This window comes from Phocoena phocoena, chromosome 20 (assembly GCF_963924675.1).
Source record: "Phocoena phocoena chromosome 20, mPhoPho1.1, whole genome shotgun sequence".
Taxonomy (NCBI): domain Eukaryota; kingdom Metazoa; phylum Chordata; class Mammalia; order Artiodactyla; family Phocoenidae; genus Phocoena; species Phocoena phocoena.
This window is the reverse complement of record NC_089238.1, coordinates 35,722,628-35,746,958: the sequence shown is the minus strand read 5'-3', so window position 1 is coordinate 35,746,958 and position 24,331 is coordinate 35,722,628. Positions and strand designations below refer to the sequence as shown.

The 24,331-nt window shown below is 39.9% G+C and overlaps 1 protein-coding gene across 1 annotated transcript in view; it reads left to right on the top strand.

The window, feature by feature from the left end:
• CDH8 (cadherin 8) overlaps window positions 1-24,331 on the top strand; it is a 369,599-nt gene that overhangs the window by 178,508 nt on the left and 166,760 nt on the right. The window contains exon 4 of the mRNA XM_065898690.1: window positions 18,907-19,074. Within this exon, the coding sequence (XP_065754762.1) occupies window positions 18,907-19,074 (168 nt within the window). The remainder of the gene's footprint in view (window positions 1-18,906; window positions 19,075-24,331) is intronic.

Genomic DNA, 24,331 nt, shown 5'->3' with positions numbered 1-24,331 from the left:
TATAAATACAGTAAAGAAAAAAAAAATGAAATGGTTTATTTATTTTTGGCTGTGTTGGGTCTTCGTTGCTGCGTGTGGGCTTTCTCTAGTTGTGGTGAGTGGGGGCTACTCTTGTGGTGTACAGGCTACTCATTGCGGTGCCTTCTCTTGTTGTGGAGCACACACTCTGGCACGCAGGCTCAGTAGTTGTGGCGCACGGGCTTAGTTGCTCCACAGTATGTGAGGTCTTCACGGACCAGGGCTCGAACCCGTGTCTCCTGCATTGGCAGGTGGATTCTTAACCACTGCACCACTAGGGAAGCCCCAAGCCAGGCTGTTTTAGATGACCGTGAGGAGCAGAAATATGGAAAAGTAAATTAGCGATTTTAGTGTTCATAAGTTTAACAGGATTGAACTGGTTGGTAAATGCAAGCATAGCCATAATTAGATAGACTTTTAAAATTTTTTTAAATCTGGAGAGTTTCTTTAAAAGTAGTTTCCATATGCGGTAAAATTTTATTGTGTGTGACATAGTACTATTGGAACTTTCCTTTCCATCCCATTAACTTTACTAATGTTGCTGTGGTATTATCTATCTTAAAAGCTACCTTTGCACTCTGACACCTGTGGTTCTCTTAAAGACAGGAATTGAGATCACCTAATTGTGCTATTTAATAACAAACACATTCATGAGCTATAAATGAAAATAATGACTGTGTTCACACAATGAAACAAAATGCAGATTTGATTCCCTTGCTCTCATTCTCAGCAGAGTATAAATTAGCAATCCCAGACACAAACAGTAATAACAGAAATGTACTAGGCCTTGGATAATAAAGCTAAAACATTTAGTGATTTGAAAGAACTGGCAACAAACCTCACTGGTCCTCAGTCCTCTTGCAAAACCAGGTCAGGGAAAGAAGTAGCCCTGTAACGTTCTCGTTCTCATAGGATTAACTTTGTTCTTTCTATGACTTGAGTCAGGTCACTTGAGTTTAGATGACTTGATATCAAAGTAACATTTTTAACAATCATGTTCTGCTAACTTCATAAAATTGTACTTAAAAAATCTTTCCCTTGTGAGGCAACTGTTTGAACAAGAATTGTTAATAATTGGGTATTGAGAGAATGTTTGTAAGTGTGGTACTTCTTCTCACTCTGTGTATCTGTAGTTGTTCTACAATAGCTGGAAGGAAATCACCCCACCTTCCCACCGTGTTCCGTTTTCTATCCACCAGGTCTCCCAAATTGCAGTCGTAAAATATTAGAATTGTCATAATGGAATCTATTCTGAAATGACATCACTTTCTATCACAGCTGAAAATAGGTATGGGGAAAAACACATTTAAAAACAGCATTTGTCTTATTTACATTTCATATGAACTCTAGAGTAACGTGCCTCCTACACTCTGGAAAATAGTTATTGAAGACTGTCATCTAAAGCGACTGAAAAATACGCTGAAAGAAAGCAAAAAAGACAAACAAAAGCTCTGTGTTACATGTAAACACTTAGAACAAAGCTGAGCTTCTGAATGGTCACTGTGTTTCTGCGAGAAAGAAAGATTCCAATGATGCCTATGTGGCTTGGAATTTCAGAGGAGACAATATAGCGTGGGAAGTCATGAATGGGAACTTTGGAATAAGAGTTCAGTTCAACTTCTGTCGCCGACATTCCCGAGTTGATTACCATCATTAAGCTATTTCCTGTCTTTATACTCTTTATATCTTTATCTTTATACTCTTTATATCTTAAGGATGCATGATCATAGCTACTTTTGGAGCTCTTGCAAGGTTAAGATTGAGATAACATATTTAGAGTGTCCACACCTAATTTCCGTTCAACTACTTGAGTTCCCTTACCTGCCAAAGTTATAATTCCCACTGAAGAACATTAACCCAAATACCACCCCCTTGCATGAATATTGTCGTTAACAGGTCATTGGCTTGAAAATGAATTTGGGTGGAAAATTGAGGTTTGTTCACACTTAATACACACCAAAAACCTCATCCACCCACGTGTTCAGATGTCTGAGCAACCGAGGGGGGCGTGGAGTTTTCAGAGCCCTCACCCCACCTGTCGTAGGCCCTGGTTTCTGTATATCTGCTCCACTGCTCATGGTTACCCCATTGACAGAAGACTGTCTTTCCCCATGCTGAATGCCATCGCCTGTCCCTGAGTCAATTTGTCTCATTTTTCCGTGCAACTATTTCAGTGGACGTCAAGGTGCTGAATTTTTACACGTGCAATATTTATGTGAGAGTGAGAATAAGCACAACAGTAATTTGATGCTAAGGTATTCTGAATGCTTCACGGGGATAAATTGATTCCACCACGCGGCTCCTTGTTAAGTAGACCCATCCTGCTCTGGCTCCTGAGCATTCTGCGGCTAGAAGTTTTCACTACAGAGGTGAAGAAGCGGGGAAAGTCAGCTCTAATTAGACCTCCACACATCTTTGGAAGAGGTCTGTGATAGTCATTTACTTGTCTGTGTTTACTTTTATGTGGGATTCCTCACAAGCTCACATGGAGGAAAGTTAGTCATTCATGCCCTGAGTCATTGAAAAACATTAAAATGCGTTGAGAGACAACTAGTGTCAGGTACTGTTCTAGGGGCTCGGTAAACATCAGTAAACTAGGAAAGCCCACTTGTCTACTGTCTGTCTGCTCCCCCTAGAATGCATGTAGGCAGAGACTTTGATAGCTGAATAAGGAAAAAGAGTACCAGCCCAGAGGGTTATTATTTTGTAAAGGCTGGTCAGGGAAGCCTCACTAATAATTTGACATTTGAGTAGGGACATCACAATGCTGTTTTTACAAATGAAGAGAGCATCAAAGAGATAAAGTGACTTGCTCATGGTCACATGACGGTGTGCACCTGGGATACAGTGGGTGCTGAGATTCTGAATGTGTGACTGTCCTTTTACATGAAGGAATCATGGAAATCACTTCTGTCTGTTCTTATGGTATTTATCAAAGTGTAGAGGGGACTAATGTATAGTCATATATTTTTTGAGTGAAAAAGATCAGAGCAGGAATCTTTTTATAGAAAAGAGGATGCTTAAAGTCTTAGTAAATTTGACAGAGAGGGGCGGGCCAGTTAGATGCTGCAATAAGGACAAAAGCACATACGGAAAACAAATTCGGTGTGGTAAGCGTTATGACTGAGTAGTGCACAAAATGATAGCAAAGTTCAAAATTGGAGGGGGTGAATTTGTATTTTGGCAGGCAGCTGATCACTCCTGCCTCATCTTGTGGATTGTGAACTACTCCAGACCAGAGAACTGTATGTGTACCTCATCAAGCTTTGTATCTTCAGCTCTTAGTATAGTGCCTGTTTCGTTGGAGGTGCTCTCTCCCTGGCCACTGATTTGAATAGCGTTATCCAGACTTTTGCAAAGATGAGGAATTAAAGAGGGTGGATGATGGTGTCATGGTTTCTTTTCTCTTGCCCTGCTGGTGGTGGGCTAAGAAATTAGAGTTATTTGGAGTGTTTTGACAGAGTCAGCATAAATGTGAAAGACCATAAGGAAGAAAGAAAGATTGATTTATTTATCACCCTCCCGATTCCCTCACACGAGCCTTCTTTGGATATTAGGTTCACTCACACCAGAAATGGATGCCTAGAATTCACTCATAATAATGGATTATTTGCATACATGAAGATAGTGAGGCTTATGAAATTTTATTTGCCTCTAAATATATAAAACAACAAAAAAGGATTTTTACACTTTGAAACTGATTGGGCAAATAGTTATTGAAAGGATACCTGATAAGTTCAGGAAAAAGCAAAAGCAGCCCCGTATCTTTGCAGCCCTTTGGGGCCATTATTTGGCAACAACTGCTAGAAAAAGACAAAGGAAACATTACAGATCTTAGTGATCATCAGTACAATATGCCTCTGTCTAGGACACAGTATATTTGATGTGTTCCATAGGTTTTCAGGAAATGTACATTTTTAACAAGGATGGATGAAAAAACATGCTATTACTTAGGCACATTAGTACTTATGGTGAGAAATATTGGAACTAGAGTTAGAAAATTCTGGATTCCATCATCATTTACTAGCAGTGTGACCTTGAGTAAGTCACTTATTATGTTGTACTTTGAAAGAGTAGGAAAAGTATGTCTTCCAGGCAACCTCACCCACCTATCTTTGATTTAATCCCTTGCTCATCTTAGAAACAAAGTGCCCATGGTCTTAATTTAATACAGAGAAATCATGATGAGAGAGGGAGGTGACGTATTCAAAGTCACCCAAAACATAAATGTCAGATTTAAAGACAAATGTATTCCTTTGTCCTCATCCAAAAATGTTTTCTCTGTATCACATGATTTCTCTTAAGTATATTGCACTCTTGTTCATGCACAGAGGTTACTCCTAGAACATTTCATTTCTCATTACACTGCATACAATGACATGTGCAAGGAAAGACTGCAGGTTTCTCAGAATTAGCGCCTTGCGTTCTTTGTATTGCGAGAAGGTCAACAACAGATGAACACATAAACCTCAGGTCCTGTAATTACCATGAGCAACTAAGAGTTTGAAGGAGCCAGTCTTTCGCCTACCGTGGATACCTCTACTAAAGAGAGTCATGCACAGACCCCTGCACCATGCCTAATGCTTGGCAAATGGGGGTAATTAGTGAGTGACTATTGAACTGCATTGAAGGAAGCAGACTTTTAGAGATGATCGAGCGTCAATATTCATTCATTCATGCATTCACACACCAAATATGTATTCACATAAAATGTATCTTCACTTAGATTTATTGGAACAAAACATTAAAAAGAAGAATACATACAGCAGGGAAAGGAGTATCGAATGGGGCACGAGAAGAGATTGATAAGAATCAGGAAGAGAAAGAGAAGGGGGGGGGGTCATGTAAGTTTTTAAAAATCAGCGAAGAAAAAGGAAGAGCTACCTATTTGTTAGGGTTTCTAATTTTAATACAGAGCATCAAAATCATAAGCCACTTAATGTATTTGAAGAAATAGAGCTCTGATGTATTTTGACAACTGTCACTAAGGGAACAATAGATCCATAAAAATCTGCTCTCACTAACCCTCTGTATGGTAACTGTCTGTTAACTGGAACAGCTACCTCACATCCCATTCTGACTGGTTTTGCCTCGGGCTTGCCTCCCAGGAAGGTCAGAAGGCTTCTTGTTTATACACGTCTAATTATCTCTGTCCTGGAGGCACACAGATCTATTCACCTATGTTTGCCTCTCTGTTGTGGGGTATAATCATACCTGGATTTCAATATTCACAAGTGTCCAGGGCTAATTATAGTTAAATGTGTCCTATGTATATGAGAACCACCGATAACGAATAGCTCCTGCAGGTAACATATGTCTGTCTCATTTTTTTTTTTCCTGCAAGGTAAGTATCACTCTCCCAGCTTTACAAAGGAAATAGCTGGAGCCCAGAAAGCCAGGGAGTTGTAAGCCTGGTTACCTGGTTTTGTGTAGCTCTGCACATTGCAATCCTCCCCCTGCTTTTACACTTAGCGTATAAGGAATGTGAAGTTAGCCTCCTAGTCCGTCTTCTCCACCGTATCCTGAGTACGTGAAACAGTGTTCTATACAGAATAGTCATTGACAAACATTTGGGGAACCACAGATTGATTCCTTGTCAGTTATTTAGCCATACTGCTTCTTCCCCTTATTCTGTACAAAATAGAGCCCAGGGCATTCTGTGCCACCTGCCCTATTAGGTCCACGATGGGAGCTGAAAGGCGTTGACTGGCACAGTAGAAATAATTTTGGTGCGAGAAAAAAACCTTAAAAATAAAAAAGAATAAAAAGGGCTTTCCTGGTGGGCGCAGTGGTTGAGAGTCCGCCTGCCGATGCAGGGGACACGGGTTCGTGCCCCGGTCCGGGAAGATCCCACATACCACGGAGCAGCTGGGCCTGTGAGCCATGGCCTCTGAGCCTGCACGTCCGGAGCCTGTGCTCCGCGACGGGAGAGGCCACAACAGTGAGAGGCCTGCGTACCGCAAAAAAAAAAAAAAAGAATAAATAAACTAAAACCTATGATAATTAGCAAGAGTGAAAAAGAGGGACGGTTACGGTGCCAGGGGAAGGAAGCTAATGGTGCTTCTTGCACTGACATGGATCTGATGAAGAGGGAATCACATAGCACCATTGTTGGAGAAGAGGCATGAGGGGAGGAGGAGGAGAATTCTATTTTGAGAGATAATGTGAAGGAACGGAGGGAAGTCACTCTGCTGGGAAGAAGGCAAGCCTGCAGCCCCAAAGAAGAATGTAGGAAGATTTCAAAAACAGAACTTTGGGAATGTAACAAAGGGGTCAAGGAGGGTATTGGATTGAAAGGCACAAAAGGAGTGGTGAGGAGATTTTCCAGGATTAGTTAGTTGTGAGATCGATAGCCCTTAAATTATTCTAAACGAATCAAGTTGGCAGAGTGTCAAGTGATTTTATTACGTGACTCCTCTCAGTACTTGAACATGTTTTACTTTTGTACATGTCAATGGTTTATAAAGGTCTTTGACTAATAAACAAAACGCAGTAGAAGCATGACAGTGGTAGGAAACCCTAGAATATTTCTTTGGAGCCCAGTCGGATTCCTGATTGTTACTTTGAGGGCAGTTGGGACAAGTTCTCAGCACATGTTTGGTGCTCATGGTAGCAGCTATAATAATTATAGGAAGACCGTCCCCTTCCTGGCCAAAGCCCTCTCCTGGAATTAGGTGTGCCCCTCTGCCCCGTGTTAAAGCGATGGAAGCAAATTGATACCTCCTGTCTCTGATGCCTTGTGTTATGATTTTATGAATGGTAACCTTATTCATTCACATGTAGAAATCATACAGTGATCATCTGTTGCTAAACATGTAGTGACTCATGGGGCAAAAGCAGAATTTATTAGCCAAACATTTCTCTAAAAATTTGAGGTTGAGGATTTAGTTAATTTGGAAAATTTTATTAACAATGGCAATCTTCGCCAATGCCTGTCTTACTTTCTGCATTTTATAGATACTTCAAATCAGGGTCAGTGAGTCACTGGAAGCTCCCTGAGGGAGGCCCCTGGGTTAGCACCTCTGGGTTAGCGATTACTAAAAGAGGAAGAGCAATGATGATTATTTGAAGCTAACAGGCAAACTTACACGCAGAGTACTCTGAAGTCAGTGATTACTGATCATCTAGACCCTCCAAAGTGTAGAGGAGAGCAGTTGGTGTAACAGGAAATACAGAGAGGAATATCACGTCTATTACTGTCTCAACCATGTTAAAGCTCATGGAGTATAAATAATTTAATAAGACCACAAAAGTTCATGAGTCTTCATCTTTTAGCAGGAACTGCAATAGGTACCTGACTGGGTGGTTGTAAAAAATAACAATGAGGTGATGGTGATAATAATTTCAATACCTATACAGGTAAATATCTACTCTTTGCCAGCCATTGCGCTGGGCACCTTATATGCACATAGACTTTGTACCTGTGTAGGGCCTGGCACAAAAGAGGCTCAGTAAGATATGGAGTATTATTATTTTTACTGTGATTGATCTTTACAATCACCCAGCAATAATGTAGAATAAGTGGTAGTTATAGTAGCAGTACTAGTGATCAGCTAGTTACTATTATATTATTGGGTAAATATTTTAGATGCATTATCTTCCTTAATAATCATTTTATGAACACAAAAGCCTATGGGTAAGTACTATCTCTTTGTAACGGAGGAAAAAACAGGGGCTCAAAGATGTTAAAAAGTTACCCAGGTTATTTATGACACTTGGAATCGGAAGGGTCAGAAATCAACCCTGATGTCCCATATCAAATCCTGGGCTCTTAAAACACCATGTTGCACTTGTCCATATCAGCAGGCTAAAATCAATATGACATGCTGGGTCTGATTGAGATCTGGGGTCAGACAATTCCTCTGAGGCATTAGAGGAATCAGGGCCACTTTAACATTTGGGGATAGTATCAGTTTTGAGTATCTGTTAGGCTCTGTGAACAAGTGCTAGGTGCTGTTTCATGTAACCTCAGGTGGGTGTTACTATCTCTGCTGTATAGATGAAGAGACTGAGGTTCCAAGAGTTGAAAATAGTTTCTTAACTTTGGCTCCATTTCTTAGTTGGTGAAAACAGAGCTTGTGCTTTATCTACTCAATCCCCTCCCCACCCCCCGTTCTCGTCTACCCAAGTCCTGAACTGCTAAGAGAAAGCGTCCAATTTTGTAGCGACCTTTGCTTTGCTTTTTAAACCACCCATACTTATTATACATATAATTAGTTATTGGAATTATAGCTTAAGGAAAGAATAGTGTCATCCTGTTCTTCACAGAAATAATTCCACTTGATTGAGGAGTCCCTGGAAGTGTTTTCATTTAGGGGAAAAGAAATTTCACCTTAATTCTGAAGAGGAATAATTGCGAGGATTTCAGTGTAACTCAAAATTGGCATTTTTAAATAACATCAGTTATTGGCTAGCCTGTGTGTTGATGCTATAAATGGTGGCTTTTGCAAAACTACTTAATAGGGGAATCCAGGAGCTACAGAAGTGACAGTCCGTACACTAAATGCACTATGAACATTGTATGTAAAAATATAGAGATGGGGTATCATTGTTATTTCACTTACAACTATTTCATATGTTATTCTATATGGATATGAAGATAGACGTGGCTGTGATCCACGCAGTGGGAAAACTTTAAAGTTGTAGTTAAGTATATGGAGGGTTTTTTTGTTCTTTTTTTGCCAAGGGGCAGTGTATTATTTCATTAATAATTCATAATTAAGATTCTAGAGACCCAGATTTGTATCCTTGCTCAGCCACAGTCTGTGACATTGTGCAAGACCTTTCTCAGTGCTGGACCACATTCCAAATCCCTAATATTCATGTGATAATACATTTTCAATTCTGACAGATGAACTAAGTTTTCCTATGGATTACTGTAGGAAAATTTAGCTGTCATAACTATACATTTTCCAAGAGAAGTAAATAACAATGGAACTTCAAAAATAGAAAAACCAAAGCATTGCTGATATATAGATCAAAAGAAATTTTTCATGAATTCATCCTTAGCTGATTCAATTTTTGAAGTGTTACTAGTATACATAGCTCATCAGCATCACTGTTTTGAGTGATCCTGAGAATATCTGAAATATTAGAACAGTGCACCACAAATTTATACTGAGACATTCAATAAATAACTCAAATGTCAGTTATGAAATGGATACAATATCTAACGAAACCATGAGAACCCCTGGCTTCTTTAATCTGTGACACACACACACATCACTGGCATTCAGGAAGTGCTGTGCCCTTCCTCTGGCAAACCGGCATGACCTTAAGAAGTGACTCTTGCAATGGTACAGAATAGCTCTTGAGTCTCCCTTGAGCCTTGAAGGCAGCAAGACTTGGTTTGAATCTTGACACCCTCCTTCCCGACTTAACGGCTCTGTTACCTTATAACTGTATCTAAATGTCTCTGGTCCCCAGATACATGACAATTATTAATATTTATCAAGTGCTTACGTACTCCAGGGCTGAGTCCCCAAAGCGGCTAGAGAAATGATCTACTATTATCATTTTTTTCTGTCTCTCTTTCTTCTTCCTTTTTCACTCCCTCGTACCTTCTCTCTTGACCTTTGTGTTATTTTCTTCCCTCCTATATTTGATGATACCTATTATGGGCCAGAGATTGTGTTCAGTTCTGGGTATTCAAAGATGAATGAGACTGGTTCCTGTCCTCAGTAATTTACTACCAGGATAGGTTGACATAATAGGGCAAGTGGTGAAATGGAGAAGAAACAGAAAAGTAAGTGACATGAGGAAGTTCCTAGCAAAGATGGGTAAGATCCAAAAGAAGAAAAGTCATTAGTTCTACCTGGGAAGGCTCCTTGGCTTCTGAAACATCAGAGCTGAAAGGATGGATGGAGTTTTAAGAGGTCCATAAAGGGCAAGTGTGGACGAGGCTGCATTATCTACACAGAGTTGTGGAGGCACAGAAGCATGTGGAAAGTCTGAAGAAAGGTAAGTGGGGAATCAAAGGCATATGCTGTGTAGAATGTTGTAGTCAAGATGAATCTGGGTACAAATCATGCAGAGATCTGGATGCAAAAAATATTAATTTTTGTTACATGAATAGCACTGTGGAGGCATTACCATTTTGAAGTTGGTAAGAGATGTTCTTGCAGCATCGCTGACTATAATCTTTGTTTCTGATATTTAAAATAACGTATGTTTACTTTATTGTTAGCACTGAATTAATATCTAAATTTTATTTATACATATATGTCTATATATTTATAAAATGTAAATACAAAAGCATATATATATATATATATAGGTGAATGTATATATGCCTACATATATATATATTTATAAAAATAAATACGAAAATATGTATTATATTTACATATATCTCTGTATGTGTCTGTATCTATATCTGATGTATAAAGTAAAACATTTGGCTTTTACCTCTCGGGTAATAATACCAACCTAAACTCTTATTTGGCAATTAATAAGACTTTAAACATGATTGGTGAGCTTCAGGAAATTTCAGTGACTTGCCCAAAATCACATGGCTAGTAATACTGAAATAAATTTTCATCTATATGATCCCAGACCATTTTCTAACAGATGCAGTCCTATACTTTCTATTGCAGAGTGCTAGGAAATGTGGCGGTGAACCTCCAATTCCTTCACAAAACACATCAAGTTATCTTCATTTATATTCTTTGCCAAATTGTTATAAGCACTTATATAAGATTAATCATGGGATACATTATTTTTATTTTTTTTATTTTGTTTTTGTTTTGCAGTACACAGGCCTCTCACTGTTGTGGCCTCTCCCGTTGTGGAGCACAGGCTCCGGACGCGCAGGCTCAGCAGCCATGGCTCACGGGCCTAGCTGCTCCGTGGCATGTGGGATCTTCCCAGACCAGGGCACAAAACCGTGTCCCCTGCATCGGCAGGCGGACTCTCAACCACTGCGCCACCAGGGAAGCCTGGGATACATTATTTTTAAAATAAAATTTTTAAAATGTTATAAGCATTTTAAGTTGCTACCTAATTTTTTTTTTCACATCTTCATTGGAGTATAATTGCTTTACAATGGTGTGTTAGTTTCTACTGTATAACAAAGTGAATCAGCTATACATATACATATATCCCCATATCTCCTCCCTCTTGCGTCTCCCTCCCACCCTCCCTATCCCACCCCTCTAGGTGGTCACAAAGCACCGAACTGATCTCCCTGTGCTATGCAGCTGCTTCCCACTAGCTATTTTACATTTGGTTGTGTATATATGTCCATGCCACTCTCTCACTTCGTCCCAACTTACCCTTCCCCCTCCCCATGTCCTCAAGTCCATTCTCTACATCTGCGTCTTTATTCCTGTCTTGCCCCTAAGTTCTTCAGAACCTTTTTTTAAATATATATTCCATATATATGTGTTAGCATACAGTATTTGTTTTTCTCTTTCTTTCTGAATTTTATTTTATTTATTTATTTTATACAGCAGGTTCTTATTAGTCATCAATTATATACACATCAGTGTATACCTGTCAATCCTAATCGCCCAATTCATCACACCACCACCACCCCCGCCACTTTCCCCCTTGGTGTCCATATGTTTTTTTCTCTACTTCTGTGTCTCAACTTCTGCCCTGCAAACCGGTTCATCTGTACCATTTTTCTAGGTTCCACTTATATGCGTTAATATACGATATTTGCTTTTCTCTTTTTGACTTACTTCACTCTGTATGACAGTCTCTAGATCCATCCACGTCTCAACAAATGACCCAATTTCGTTCCTTTTTATGGCTGAGTAATATTCCATTGTATATATATACCACATCTTCTTTATCTGTTCATCTGTCGATGGGCATTTAGGTTGCTTCCATGACCTGGCTATTGTAAATAGTGCTGCAGTGGACACTGGGGTGCATGTGTCTTTTCGAATTATGGTTTTCTCTGGGTGTATGCCCAGTAGTGGGATTGTTGGATCATATGGTAATTCTATTTTTAGTTTTTTAAGGAACCTCCATACTGTTCTCCATAGTGGCTGTATCAATTTACATTCCCACCAACAGTGCAAGAGGGTTCCCTTTTCTCCTCACCCTCTCCAGCATTTGTTGTTTGTAGATTTTCTGATGATGCCTGTTTTAACTGGTGAGAGGTGATACCTCATTGTAGTTTTGATTTGCATTTCTCTAATAATTAATGATGTTGAGCATTCTTTCATGTGCATCTTGGCCATGAATTTTTATATCTGCTTAATATTTTATGCATTTAATCATTACAACCTTAACTGCTAATTTAATATTTCCCATTGTTACATATTTAAATTACTTGCCTTTTTAAAAATACCATACAAAAAAGTGAATATCTTAATCCAAAAATTTGAGGGGTTAGGAGAAAAGAAATGTGTCATTTCCTTGGAATATGTTCTTAGTTTTAAAAATACCAGGTCAGAGTATCTAAACAAGCTTTTGATTCCAGATACATAAACACATTAGCTTTCTAATTATGTTATGTTTTGCAAAAGCACCAGAGATATCTGAGAAATCTAGTTTCTCCAAATCCAGACCATTCTCTCTGTCTACCTATCTACCTGTATATCACCTATCTAATTGATAAGTTATTGGTCACAAAGAAAGGTAAATGCAGTTTTTTCTGAACCCTATAAAGGTTGAACAGTTTTCTAATGTTTCACTTTCTCCTTTGCAATGTATCTGTGCGGATATGGCATTATTGAAGTTATTGTATCAAAGCTATTATTCAGTGATAAGGTGGGCATGCATTGAAGGGTCTTTGGTTGTATACCCTTCACCCCTCATAACTGGCAGCATGTAGTACAAATTCCATAAGTAACAGAAAGTATGGGTGTAGGATATGACCCCCCAAAAGAATTTTTCCCTGATGAATTTGTACCACTTAACCTCATAATTGAAAGACTCTTTTTCAGAGATCGTAAGATGATAATTGCACGTTATATTGGCAAGAGTTTGGGAGAATAACAGAGCTCGTTTTTTCATAACTAGGATAATGTGTTCAACAAGTCTTATTCAAATAGGAGTTTAGCACAGCATTTTGTATCAACTGCAGTCTTTGAACAGCACAATCTGGGAGACCCACAAAGAGTGAATTACAGTAATCAGCCTTCAGAATGACAAAGGAGTTAATCAGCATCTCCTTGCCTTTCTCATGAAGCCTCTCAATCTGGTGATATCACAGAAATTATAAAAGGAAGTCTTTGTGACGGATACAAAATGCTTCTCAAATGATAATACCAAAGACAATGGGAAGAAAAAAATAAAGAGTCAACTTTAAAATTTTTGAGATGACTGAATTCTAATAAGAAGTACTCCCTGAATGATGAGACATAAGGAATAGCTGTTTAGTACTTGGGAGGAACTTAGGCCAGGCTAGGATTTAAATTCTTAAACTTCTGCACAAGCGAAATCTCCATGTGATTGAATACAGTTAAGATGAAACCATGTCTTTTAAATACAGGAGAATCAAGCACATTGGTCTATTCACAGTAGGGTGGTGAATGCCAGCTTCAGAGCAAGACGATTCCCTCTTTCCCCAGTTAATCCTCCTGCCAGGGTTCACCTCCGATCTCATACCTTCCCAACCCTACTCCCAGTGCCAGGTTCAAAATCTCCATTGAATTCAATTCACAGAGAATGGACTAGTCTCATTAATTGAATTTTCTGATTAGATTAGATTTTCAAAATGGAGTTCCAGGGAAACACTTCTAGAATTTAATAGTTTACATTTCCCATTTCTGAGTCTACTTTGCAGTTAATGTGATCAAGGATTCAGCAGGACAGGCTCATCCTTCTGAACATCAATTGTGGATTTTTCTTCCACTGGAAATGTTAGAGCCTCCTATTTTCAAGGAAAAAAAAATGTGTCCCAGGGAAGTTCTGTGATTTTTCCAAAGGCAACTATTTAAGGTGTCTAACTAAGTCAGCCCTAGACCCCTTCCTGAGTTGAAAGTTTACAAAAGCCAAAGACAAAATCTCTAACAGTTTTCGTTGTATCAACTCCAAGTCATATGCTGTTTTCTTTTTTGTGAGGTTATTTACCATACTAACTGCCCCTGAAGAAAGCATGTTGTATACTACTCGCCAAAAAATTGATAACTCTGATTTGTTGCCAATTTGGTGTAATGGAAGTTTAAACATAATATTTAAGCTTGTGAACACATTGTTGGGCATTGAGGATGTGTGACTATAAGCACATGGGGAGGGCTTCCCTGGTGGCGCAGTGGTTGAGAGTCCACCTGCCGATGCGGGGGACGCGGGTTCGTGCCCCGGTCTGGGAGGATCCCACATGCCGCGGAGCGGCTGGGCCCGTGAGCCATGGCCGCTGAGCCTGCGCGTCCGGAGCCTGTGCTCCACAACGGGAGAGGCCACAACAGTGAGAGGCCCGCGTACCGCAAAAAAATAAAAAAAAAAAAAAATAAATAAAATAAAATAAATATAAGCACATGGGGAGACGTGGACACTACTTTTGCTTGACCACTACTTTGAAAAAGAGGAACACAGTCTATTTCTTGGGAGATGGGAAGCTATTTAAAATGAGCACCATCCAAAGTTGTTTTAAATTAGTTTACTTTGGCAAAAAGGGTATAAGGATCTTTTCTCTGTCTTCTTAAAATCACAGGTGAAAATGGATAAAAGTGCCATTTAATTGAGGATTATAGTCACATTTTAGTCTTCATAGTTCAAAAGTTGTGACTTCTCAAATCAGAGAGGGAAAATCACTTATTACTATATTTTCTCTTCTGTATTTGGTGATATTTAATACCAAACAATTATTAAAACATAGAAGTCCTTCTCTTGTCCACAAAAGAAATAGCTTAAAGCTACTAATAACTTGGGAGAATATGTGGGCCAAAGCAAATAATTCAGGGTAGAAGAAGTAGGAAGAAAGTTTAAGGCAGTTTTTAAGCTTCTGTTTTAGGAGTGTATTAACATCTTGCCGTATCTATGCACGTGAAATGATCTGCCTTTTGTATAGGAATTAAAAAAGTTAAGTAACATGTATAGATATGCCCCAACAGAAGGAGAAGAATAGAAGGACCAAAGGCACTTGTGGTTTTTCTTATCCTGCTTTTATGGGCACAAGGTAGCAGGAAAAATGTTCCAGAAACTATGTCTTGGATTTTTTAATGAGTTGCTGCTAGTTGTAAGGCAATGGGCTCAGGCAAAGCAAAAGCTGTTCATTACAGTTTGTACTGAAGCCAGTTACGTGTGTGGCACACCCTAAGGACATGGGAGACACTCCCCACTTAACCTTAAAATATCAGGAAACCTACTCTCAATGTTGTACAATAAAAGAAGAAGGTGTGAAACCTCCCAGGTGTGCAGCTTCCCAGATGGGTCATTGTAAGCAACTCACTTCACTGTATACGTATTATTCTCATGTTACAGATAAGGAACCAAATACCTGTCTTGCCGTCTCAAGGAGCAGTCCTTTAGACAGCTATATGCGATGACGTTGATGAACTTTTGACCTGTAGATGTAAGAATGACATGGTGGAAACATGTTTGACACGTGGCTAAAGAACCAATATCCGAACCATATCTTTTAGGATCCTGGCAGGAGTGGGGTGATTCAGGAGAGTTTAATGAGGGAAGTACTGAGAAAAGTATGGCCAGGTTAAGAGAGCCCATTAAGGAATAGGGAAGCCCCACAAGGCCAGCAGCAGAAGTGCTAATATCATTCCTAGACCTGAAGGAGCCAGGGAAGGAGGCGCTAACAGACACTAGAGTTTTGCTCTAGTGTTATCCCAGGATAGAAACCGTAGATGGCCAAGCATGTGATTGAGGTATTGGGTGGTCTGGAACCTCACCCTGCTCCAGCCTCCCTATCTCCTGGGGTAGTGTGCATTGGTGGAGTCTAACACAAAGCCAGCAAGTAAGTCCATCCATAGAGGCCACTCTCCCACACCAAAAGTAGGTGCAGAATGCTGGAGAGTGGATGTGGAAGAGCAGCTGGCAAGAGTTCAGCACTCGAACCAGTATCCAGATAAGCATTAAATTCTGTTTGGGAAGCCAGAAGGGGAGGGGAGACAGTACGGTTGGGTAACTACTGTGTGACAAGAACTTTGCATGATTTATCTCACATAGTCTTAGAATCCCCTTGATGAGAGGCTGATTATTATCTCCATTTAACAGGGGAGGTGAGCCCTGGTGGGTTTAATAATGATCATGATCACAAAGCTCGTAAGTGTGAGGATAATATGAGAAACCAAACTTGCTTGACTTCAATAGGTGGGAGCATTTATAAGGGGACTCTAACTTGTCAACAGATGGGCATCGTAGGTAGTAGGAAGCTGTATACCTTGATGGTGGAGGACATCAACATTTCTGTAATAGGTGGAAACCCAGGGAGCTCTTCTTGTCCCATTAAAGCAAGGCCCTCTGTCATGATGCTTCACTCATATTCTGATACAACTCACAGACACTGACCCAAGTATGCTATTTTCAAACGAGCTTCCAAACTATTTTAATTCCATGTGTCTGAGAGACATCACAGTTTTTTTTTCTTAATTTACATTCTCATGATATATTAAAATAAATGAGGAGAATAATACATACCAGTCTTCTCTGACTCTGAGGAAGCTGTAAAAATTCTTCCACTGAAGTAACCTAAGAGGATTAATGTGTAGACCTTAATCCATCAACTTCTTTGAAAACAGTTGCTGCCTCCCTTGAGGAATTATATCGCTTTTCTCTGATTATTGGAAGCTCTACATCAAATTCCAAAGTCCAATGGATGGCTTTAATTCATGATGACCTTAAATTGTGGTGGTACCTAAACTTTACAAACTACAAGTTACTCATGTTACTAGCATGGGGGTAAAACTGTTTTCTGATCCTTCTTACTGGAATTGGGCCCATACTGAAGATTCTGAGTCATGAAAATATACATCCATAGCGGAGTAACCGTGTTGGCATCTTGTCATGCTGTTAATGAGGTTTTCTTATTGTTGTTTTTACTGTCTTTTGCCTAGATGTTTATTTTCTCCTCAGCAATGCCTCACAGTGATCCAAATCAGAATGATTGCTATATTTCTGTTTTTCTCTTCTTTCAGCTTTTTGTTTATAACCATATATGTATGACCTATTGACTTATATTACAATATGGTCAAATCCTGAAAGAAATCACTGTATTGAAAGATATCAGTATGTTACTATCCATACTTCCAAATAGGCAGGGTTATCCAGTTGAGTGCTCCCTGAATGGGAAGCTCTGATATAAAGGTGGCTTCAAGGTTGAAGAAAGTGCATAAGAACTCACAACTTTTCCCAGAGCCTGCTCACTGACTGGGTGGATTAGATTTCCCTGGGCACTCTTGTGCCTCGGCTGATACTTGAATGATTCAGGGACTTGAAATCCTTGCAAACCTTTTACAGACAGATGATATAATTAGAGCATATGAGTCCAAAAACACAGGATTACAACTTCAGACATGACCAAGCGATTCACTCATCTTCAGTTTGAATTGAACATTTATGATGTCCCTGAGGTTAGAAGTGAGGGGCAAATTGTCTTTAATGCAGAGAATTTTCCTTCACTTGGTGCAGAGAGGTAACACATTCATTCAATAGGGATATTCTGGACTAGTGACAAACACTTCTATTATGGGCTTTTAGTAATATGGGGTGGGCATCTTATGGCATAGAGTTAAGTAAAACTGCAGGGCACAGAAAAATATAGTATCATCATAATAAGATATGTGGATGGTTATTTGAAATGGGAAAAATAGCAACATCGGTTAATATGGGAATGCCCAAGTTACTCATAGTACATTAATTCAATGAAAAATTATACAGCTATAAGAAGTAATGAGTTGGGCCTCTAACCGTTGACAAGATCTCAAAGATATCCATTGTGTGAAAAAAGAAAGTCTCAGAGCAATGACTATACTGTGATCACATTTGTGGTTAAATGTTCATGTGCACATTTGTATGCGTATACATGTGAAAATATACACATCAGAATATTAGCAGTATCCATGAAAAGAGGTATGAGGGTAGGGAGAGGGCTAAATAAAGATTTTTCAAAATATCATCAGGAATATCTAAGAAGCTTTTGAATCTTTAATAAGAATATTAAATTACTAGTGACACACAGAGAAGCAGAAGATGAAACCCTGAAAATATGTCGGAAAAAATACTAACATTTTAGCACTGATATTATGTTATTTTATATGATTTTATGTTTACTCCCTTTTCTCTTTTCTATATCTTCCCATTTCTCTAAAATATTTATTACTTTTACTATAGTCATGATGTAACTAAACAATTAAAATATAAATGTAGTTGAACAATGCCTTAAGATTTAGACACTTGCCTATATTAACTCTGATTGGCATTTTATTTGTCTGAGTTGATTCTAATAATGCATTTATTTCTTTCATCTCTCTGATGTATTTGTGAGCCTCAGAATGGTTTATCTTTGACCTCAGAGCCTTCTAGCTATTTGTGTATTTACTTCTCTTGTAGAGGAATTGGAGTCTGTGATAAATTGTAGGATTCTTTCACTTCCAGGATTTTCCTGAGTAGATGAAGCTATGTTATGATTTATACTTTAATTTGGTAGGCAAGAGTATGCCATTCAGCTTACTTTCTGATGTATATATTCGCAAGTTCTTTTTTTTGTACATTATAAAATGTATTTTTGCAAGTTATCCACTACTGTCTATGACTACAGTCTTTCTCAGCGTTGACATCAGAGATGCACACCAGCTAAATGTCAAGAGAAAAGAGAAAATTATCTGAGTGGGGTCCTGATGTATGCATGTATGTGTTTCTGTGTGTGTGTGTGTGTGTGTGTGTGTATGTGTGTGTGTGTGTGTATGTGTGTGATTCACACATTGATTTTTGAATGAGCTGTCCGGCTAAAAGTCATTCTCCCATTTTTTTTCCCCTCAGCAATTATAAAAACTGCCCTTCCCAATATGGACAGAGAAGCCAAGGAGGAGTACCTGGTTGTTATCCAAGCCAAAGATATGGGTGGACACTCAGGTGGCCTATCTGGAACCACAACACTTACAGTGACCCTCACTGACGTGAATGACAATCCTCCAAAATTTGCCCAGAGTAAGTGAATTCCCCACGCTGGTGAGCATCTAAGTATGATGTTTCCCTTTGAATCTATATTCTAATTTTCAGTGATTTGAAAAACTGATAGCAATCACTGAGTGCTTATTATGTGCAAGGTATGGTAATTCATATATATGGAAAACTGTGAACTCTTCTTATCACTTTGGTACTAAATGTATCCTCACTTTACAGATTTCAAAGAATTTAAGAACATTTCTGAATATTAAGCATAAAGTAAACAATGGAGCTGAGAATTAGAACCAGCAAGTCTGGCTGCAAGATTTGTGCTTATTTCTCTATTGCATGGTACCTCCCATTAAGAAAACTCAAGAGAATGATTGAAATGCACCTCAGATATTGTTCTATCAATAGTCCCACTTGTATAAAAGAAACTAAATCTCTAGAGCCTGAGGTGGGGAAGGCAGATATACAGTACACTTGCTGCAAAATATACACTCCTCCTTCCTGTGGCTGGCGGGACATCAGTGATCACTGACTCTACCCGTTCCTACTAAAGCTGTGTTGGCCCCAGAAACCTCTCAACAGCATTGTAGGCAGCTACCATCAATGAATCAAGGAGACAATCATTATTTGCCAACTTTCTTGTACTCTCATAGAACCCTTTCCCTCTGTGCATTTATCCAAGTAATGTGACATTAGAGAGATGATTTGGGAAGGACTTTCTGACATGGAGAATCTTGAAATAAGAGAAATAAATGATGAATAGGAATTAGCTGGAACAAGGTGAAACTGGGGAAGGGAGGATGGACATTGCAACTAGAAGAAAAGGATGTCCAAAAGCCCCAAGGAGGAAGGGTGTACGGCCCTGGATGAGAACTGAAAAAATTTCACTACAGCTGGAGCACGAGGCTGGAGAGTTAGGCAGGAATTAGCCATCCTTGGATTTGCAGGTCATTTTAAGTACCAAGACTTTTATCCTAAGATCACTAGGAAGTCATTAAAATATTTTAACTTGTAGGTTAAGTAATAAGATTTGATTCTAGGGAAATCAGAGAAAATGGAATCTGGCCTTCTTCCAGTGTCTTTCCACACTGCAGCCAGGTAAGGGGTGCTTGTAATCATTCATTTAAAAGGTGATGGAAGCCCTGGCAAGCAAGGTTGGTCGCAGTGGGAGTGGAGAAAGTGTATAAGGGTGTTAGATATTTAAGAGCTAATGGTAACAAAAATCTAAGAATAGATTGCATTTTCAGTTGAGGAGGTGAGTTATCCTGTTTCTGACATGAGAGATTACATGCATGCTAGTGCTGTTTGCTGGGATAGGAAATACCTTAGGAAAACCAGTTTTTGCAGAGAGAGAGAAGAGAGGGGAGGGAAAAGGAGAGTGAGAGAGGAAGGGAAAGACAGAGGTACAGTTTGAAAGTGACACATTTGAGGTACCTTGGAGAATTTCTCTGCAAAAATGCCAAGGTAGAAAGAACAGAAAAGATGCATTTCATTAAGAATTTTAGGAAAAGTGGGAGTGAGAGCAGTGCCTCTTGACCAGTTTTGCTTCACCGACTCAGCTGTGGAAAAAGCACCACAGCCGGCTCCAGCTGGAGGTGGGGGCTCAGATTTTAATCCACTGGAACATTTTCCTTGTGGGTAGCATGAGGTAGAGCTTCAAAATAGCAGAGGAGTGAGCCGTGGAGATACCATATACATCAGAAATACATCTACATGTGGAACAACTCCTACAGAACACCAAATGAACACTAGCGTAAGACCTCAGACCACCCAAAAGGCAAGAAACTCTCCACGTACCTGGGTAGGGCAAAAAAACCCAAAAAACAAAAAACAGGGACAAAAGAATAGGGAAGGGACTTGCACTTCTGGGAGGAAGCTGTGAAGGAGGAAAGGTTTCCACACTCTACAAGCCCCTTCACTGGCAGAGACGGGGGGGTGTGCAGGGGGGAAGCTTCGGAGCCACGGAGGAGGGCGCAGCAACAGGGGTGCGGAGGGCAAAGTGCAGAGATTCCCGCACAGAGGATTGGTGCCGGCCAGCACTAACCAGCCCGAGAGGCTTGTCTGCTCACCCGCCGGGCGGGTGGGGGGCTGGGAGCTGAGGCTGGGGCTTCGGTCGGATCCCAGGGAGAGGACTGGGGTTGGCTGCGTGAACACAGCCTGAAGGGGCTAGTGCGCCACAGCTAGCCAGGAGGGAGTCAGGGAGAAAGTCTGGAGCTGCCTAAGAGGCAAGAGACCATTGTTTCGGGGTTTGCGAGAAGAGGGGGTTCAGAGCACCGCCTAAACGAGCTCCAGAGATGGGCGCGAGCCATGGCTATCAGAGTGGACACCAGAGACGGGCATGAAACACTAACGCTGCTGCTGCAGCTACCAAGAAGCCTGTGTGCAAGCGCAGGTCACTATCCACACCTCCCCTCCCGGGAGCCTGTGCTGCCCGCCACTGCCAGGGTCCCGTGATCCCGGGACAACTTCCCTGGGAGAACACATGGCGCCTCAGGCTGTTGCAACGTCATGCTGGGCTCTGCCGCCGCAGGCTTGCCCCGCATTCTGTACCCCTCCCTCCCCGCGGCCGGAGTGAGCCAGAGCCCCCTAATCAGCTGCTCCTTTAACCTCATCCTGTCTGAGCGAAGAACAGATGCCCTCAGGTTACCTACACACAGAGGCGGGGCCAAATCCAAAGCTAAACCCCAGGAGCTGTGCAAACAAAGAAGAGAAAGGGAAATCTCTCCCAGCAGCCTCAGGAGCAGCAGATTAAATCTCCACAATCAATTTCATGTACCCTGCATGAGTGTAATAGCTGAATGGACAACGAATCATCCCAAATGGAGGCAGTGGACTTTGGGAGCAAAGAAATTTTTTTTTTTTTTTTTCCTTTTCCCCTTTTTGTGAGTGTGTATGTGTATGCTTCTGTGTGTGATTTTGTCTGTATAGCTTTGCTTTTACCATTTGTCTTAGGGTTCTATCTGTTTTTTTTAATTTTTACTATAGTTGTTAGCACTTGTTATCATTGGTGGATTTGTTTTTTGGTTTGGTTGCTCTCTTTCTTTTTGTTAATTTTTAAATAATTTTTATTTTTAACAATCATTTTTCATTTTTCAGTTTAACAACTTTATTTAACTTTTTTCTTTCTTTCTTTATTTTTTTCTCCATTTTATTCTGAGCCGTGTGGATGACAGGGTCTTGGTGCTCTGGCCGGGCATCAGGCCTGTGCCTCTGGGGTGGGAGAGCCGAGTTCAGGACATTGGTCCACCAGAGACCTCCCAGCTCCACGTAATATCAGATGGCAAAAATCTCCCAGAGATCTCCATCTCAACGCCAACACCCAGCTCTACTCAACGACCAGCAAGCTACAGTGCTGGACACCCTATGCCAAACAACTAGCAAGACAGGAATACAACCCTAACCATTAGCAGAGAGGCTGCCTAAAATCATAATAAGGTCACAGACACCCAAAAACACACCACTGGACACGGACCTGCCCACCAGAAAGACAAGATCCAGCCTCATCCACCAGAACACAGGCACTAGTCCCCTACACAGGAAGCCTACACAACCCACTGAACCAACCTTAGCTACTGCTGGCAGACACCAAAAACAACAGGAGCTATGAATCTGCAGCCTGCAAAAAGGAGACCCCCAAACGCAGTAAGTTAAGCAAAATGAGAAGAAAGAGAAACACACATCACATGAAGGAGCAAGGTAAAAACCCAACAGACCAAACAAATGAAGAGGAAATAGGCTTTCTACCTGAAAAAGATTTCAGAATAAGGATAGTAAAGACGATCCAAACTCTTGGAATTACAATGGAGAAAATACAAGAAACGTTTAACAAGGACATAGAAGAACTAAGGAGCAAACAAACAATGATGAACAACACCATAAATGAAATGAAAAATTCTCTAGAAGGAATCAGTAGCAGAATAACTGAGGCAGAAGAATGGGTAAGTGACCTGGAAGATAAAATAGTGGAAATAACTACTGCAGACCAGAATAAAGAAAAAAGAATTGAGGACAGTCTCAGAGACCTCTGGGACAACATTAAATGCACCATCATTTGAATTATAGGGGTCCCAGAAGAAGAAGAGAAAAAGAAAGGGACTGAGAAAATATTTGAAGAGATTATAGTTGAACACTTCCCTAATATGGGAATGGAAATAGTTAATCAAGTCCTGGAAGCACAGAGAGCCCCATACAGGATAAATCCAAGGAGAAACACACCAAACACATATTAATCAAGCTATCAAAAATTAAATGCAAAGAAAACATATTAAAAGCAACAAGGGAAAAACAACAAATAACACACAAGGGAATCCCCATAAGGTTAACAGCTGATCGTTCAGCAGAATCTCTGCAAGCCAGAACGGAGTGACAGGACATATTTAAAGTGATTAAAGGGAAAAACCTACAACCAAGATTACTGTACCCAGCAAGGATCTCATTCAGATTTGATGGAGAAATTAAAACCTTTGCAGACAAGCAAAAGCTAAGAGAATTCAGCACCACTAAACCAGCTTTACAACAAATGCTAAAGGAACTTCTCTAGGCAGGAAACACAAGAGAAGGAAAAGACCTACAAAAACAAACCCAAAACAAATAAGAAAATGGTAATACGAACATACATATCGATAATTACCTTAAATGTAAATGGATTAAATGCTCCAACCAAAAGACATAGACTGGCTGAATGGATACAAAAACAAGACCCGTATATATGCTGTCTACAAGAGACCCACTTGAGACCTAGGCACACATACAGACTGAAAGTGAGGGGATGGAAAAAGATATTCCATGCAAATAGAAACCAAAAGAAAGCTGGAGTAGCAGTTCTCATATCAGACAAAATAGACTTTAAAACAAAGACTGTTACAAGAGACAAAGAAGGACACTACATAATGATCACGGGATCAATCCAAGAAGAAGATATAGCAATTGTAAATATTTATGCACCCTACATAGGATCACCTCAATACATAAGGCAAATGCTGACAGCCGTAAAAGGGGAAATCAACAGTAACACAAAAATAGTAGGGGACTTTAACACCCCACTTTCACCAACGGACAGATTATCCAAAATGAAATTAAATAAGGAAACACAAGCGTTAAATGATACATTAAACAAGATGGACTTAATTGGTATTTATAGGACATTCCATCCAAAAATAACAGAATATACTATCTTCTCTAGTGCTCATGGAACATTCTCCAGGATAGATCATATCTTGGGTCACAAATCAAGCCTTGGTAAAATTAAGAAAATTGAAATCATATCAAATATCTTTTCCGACCATAGCAC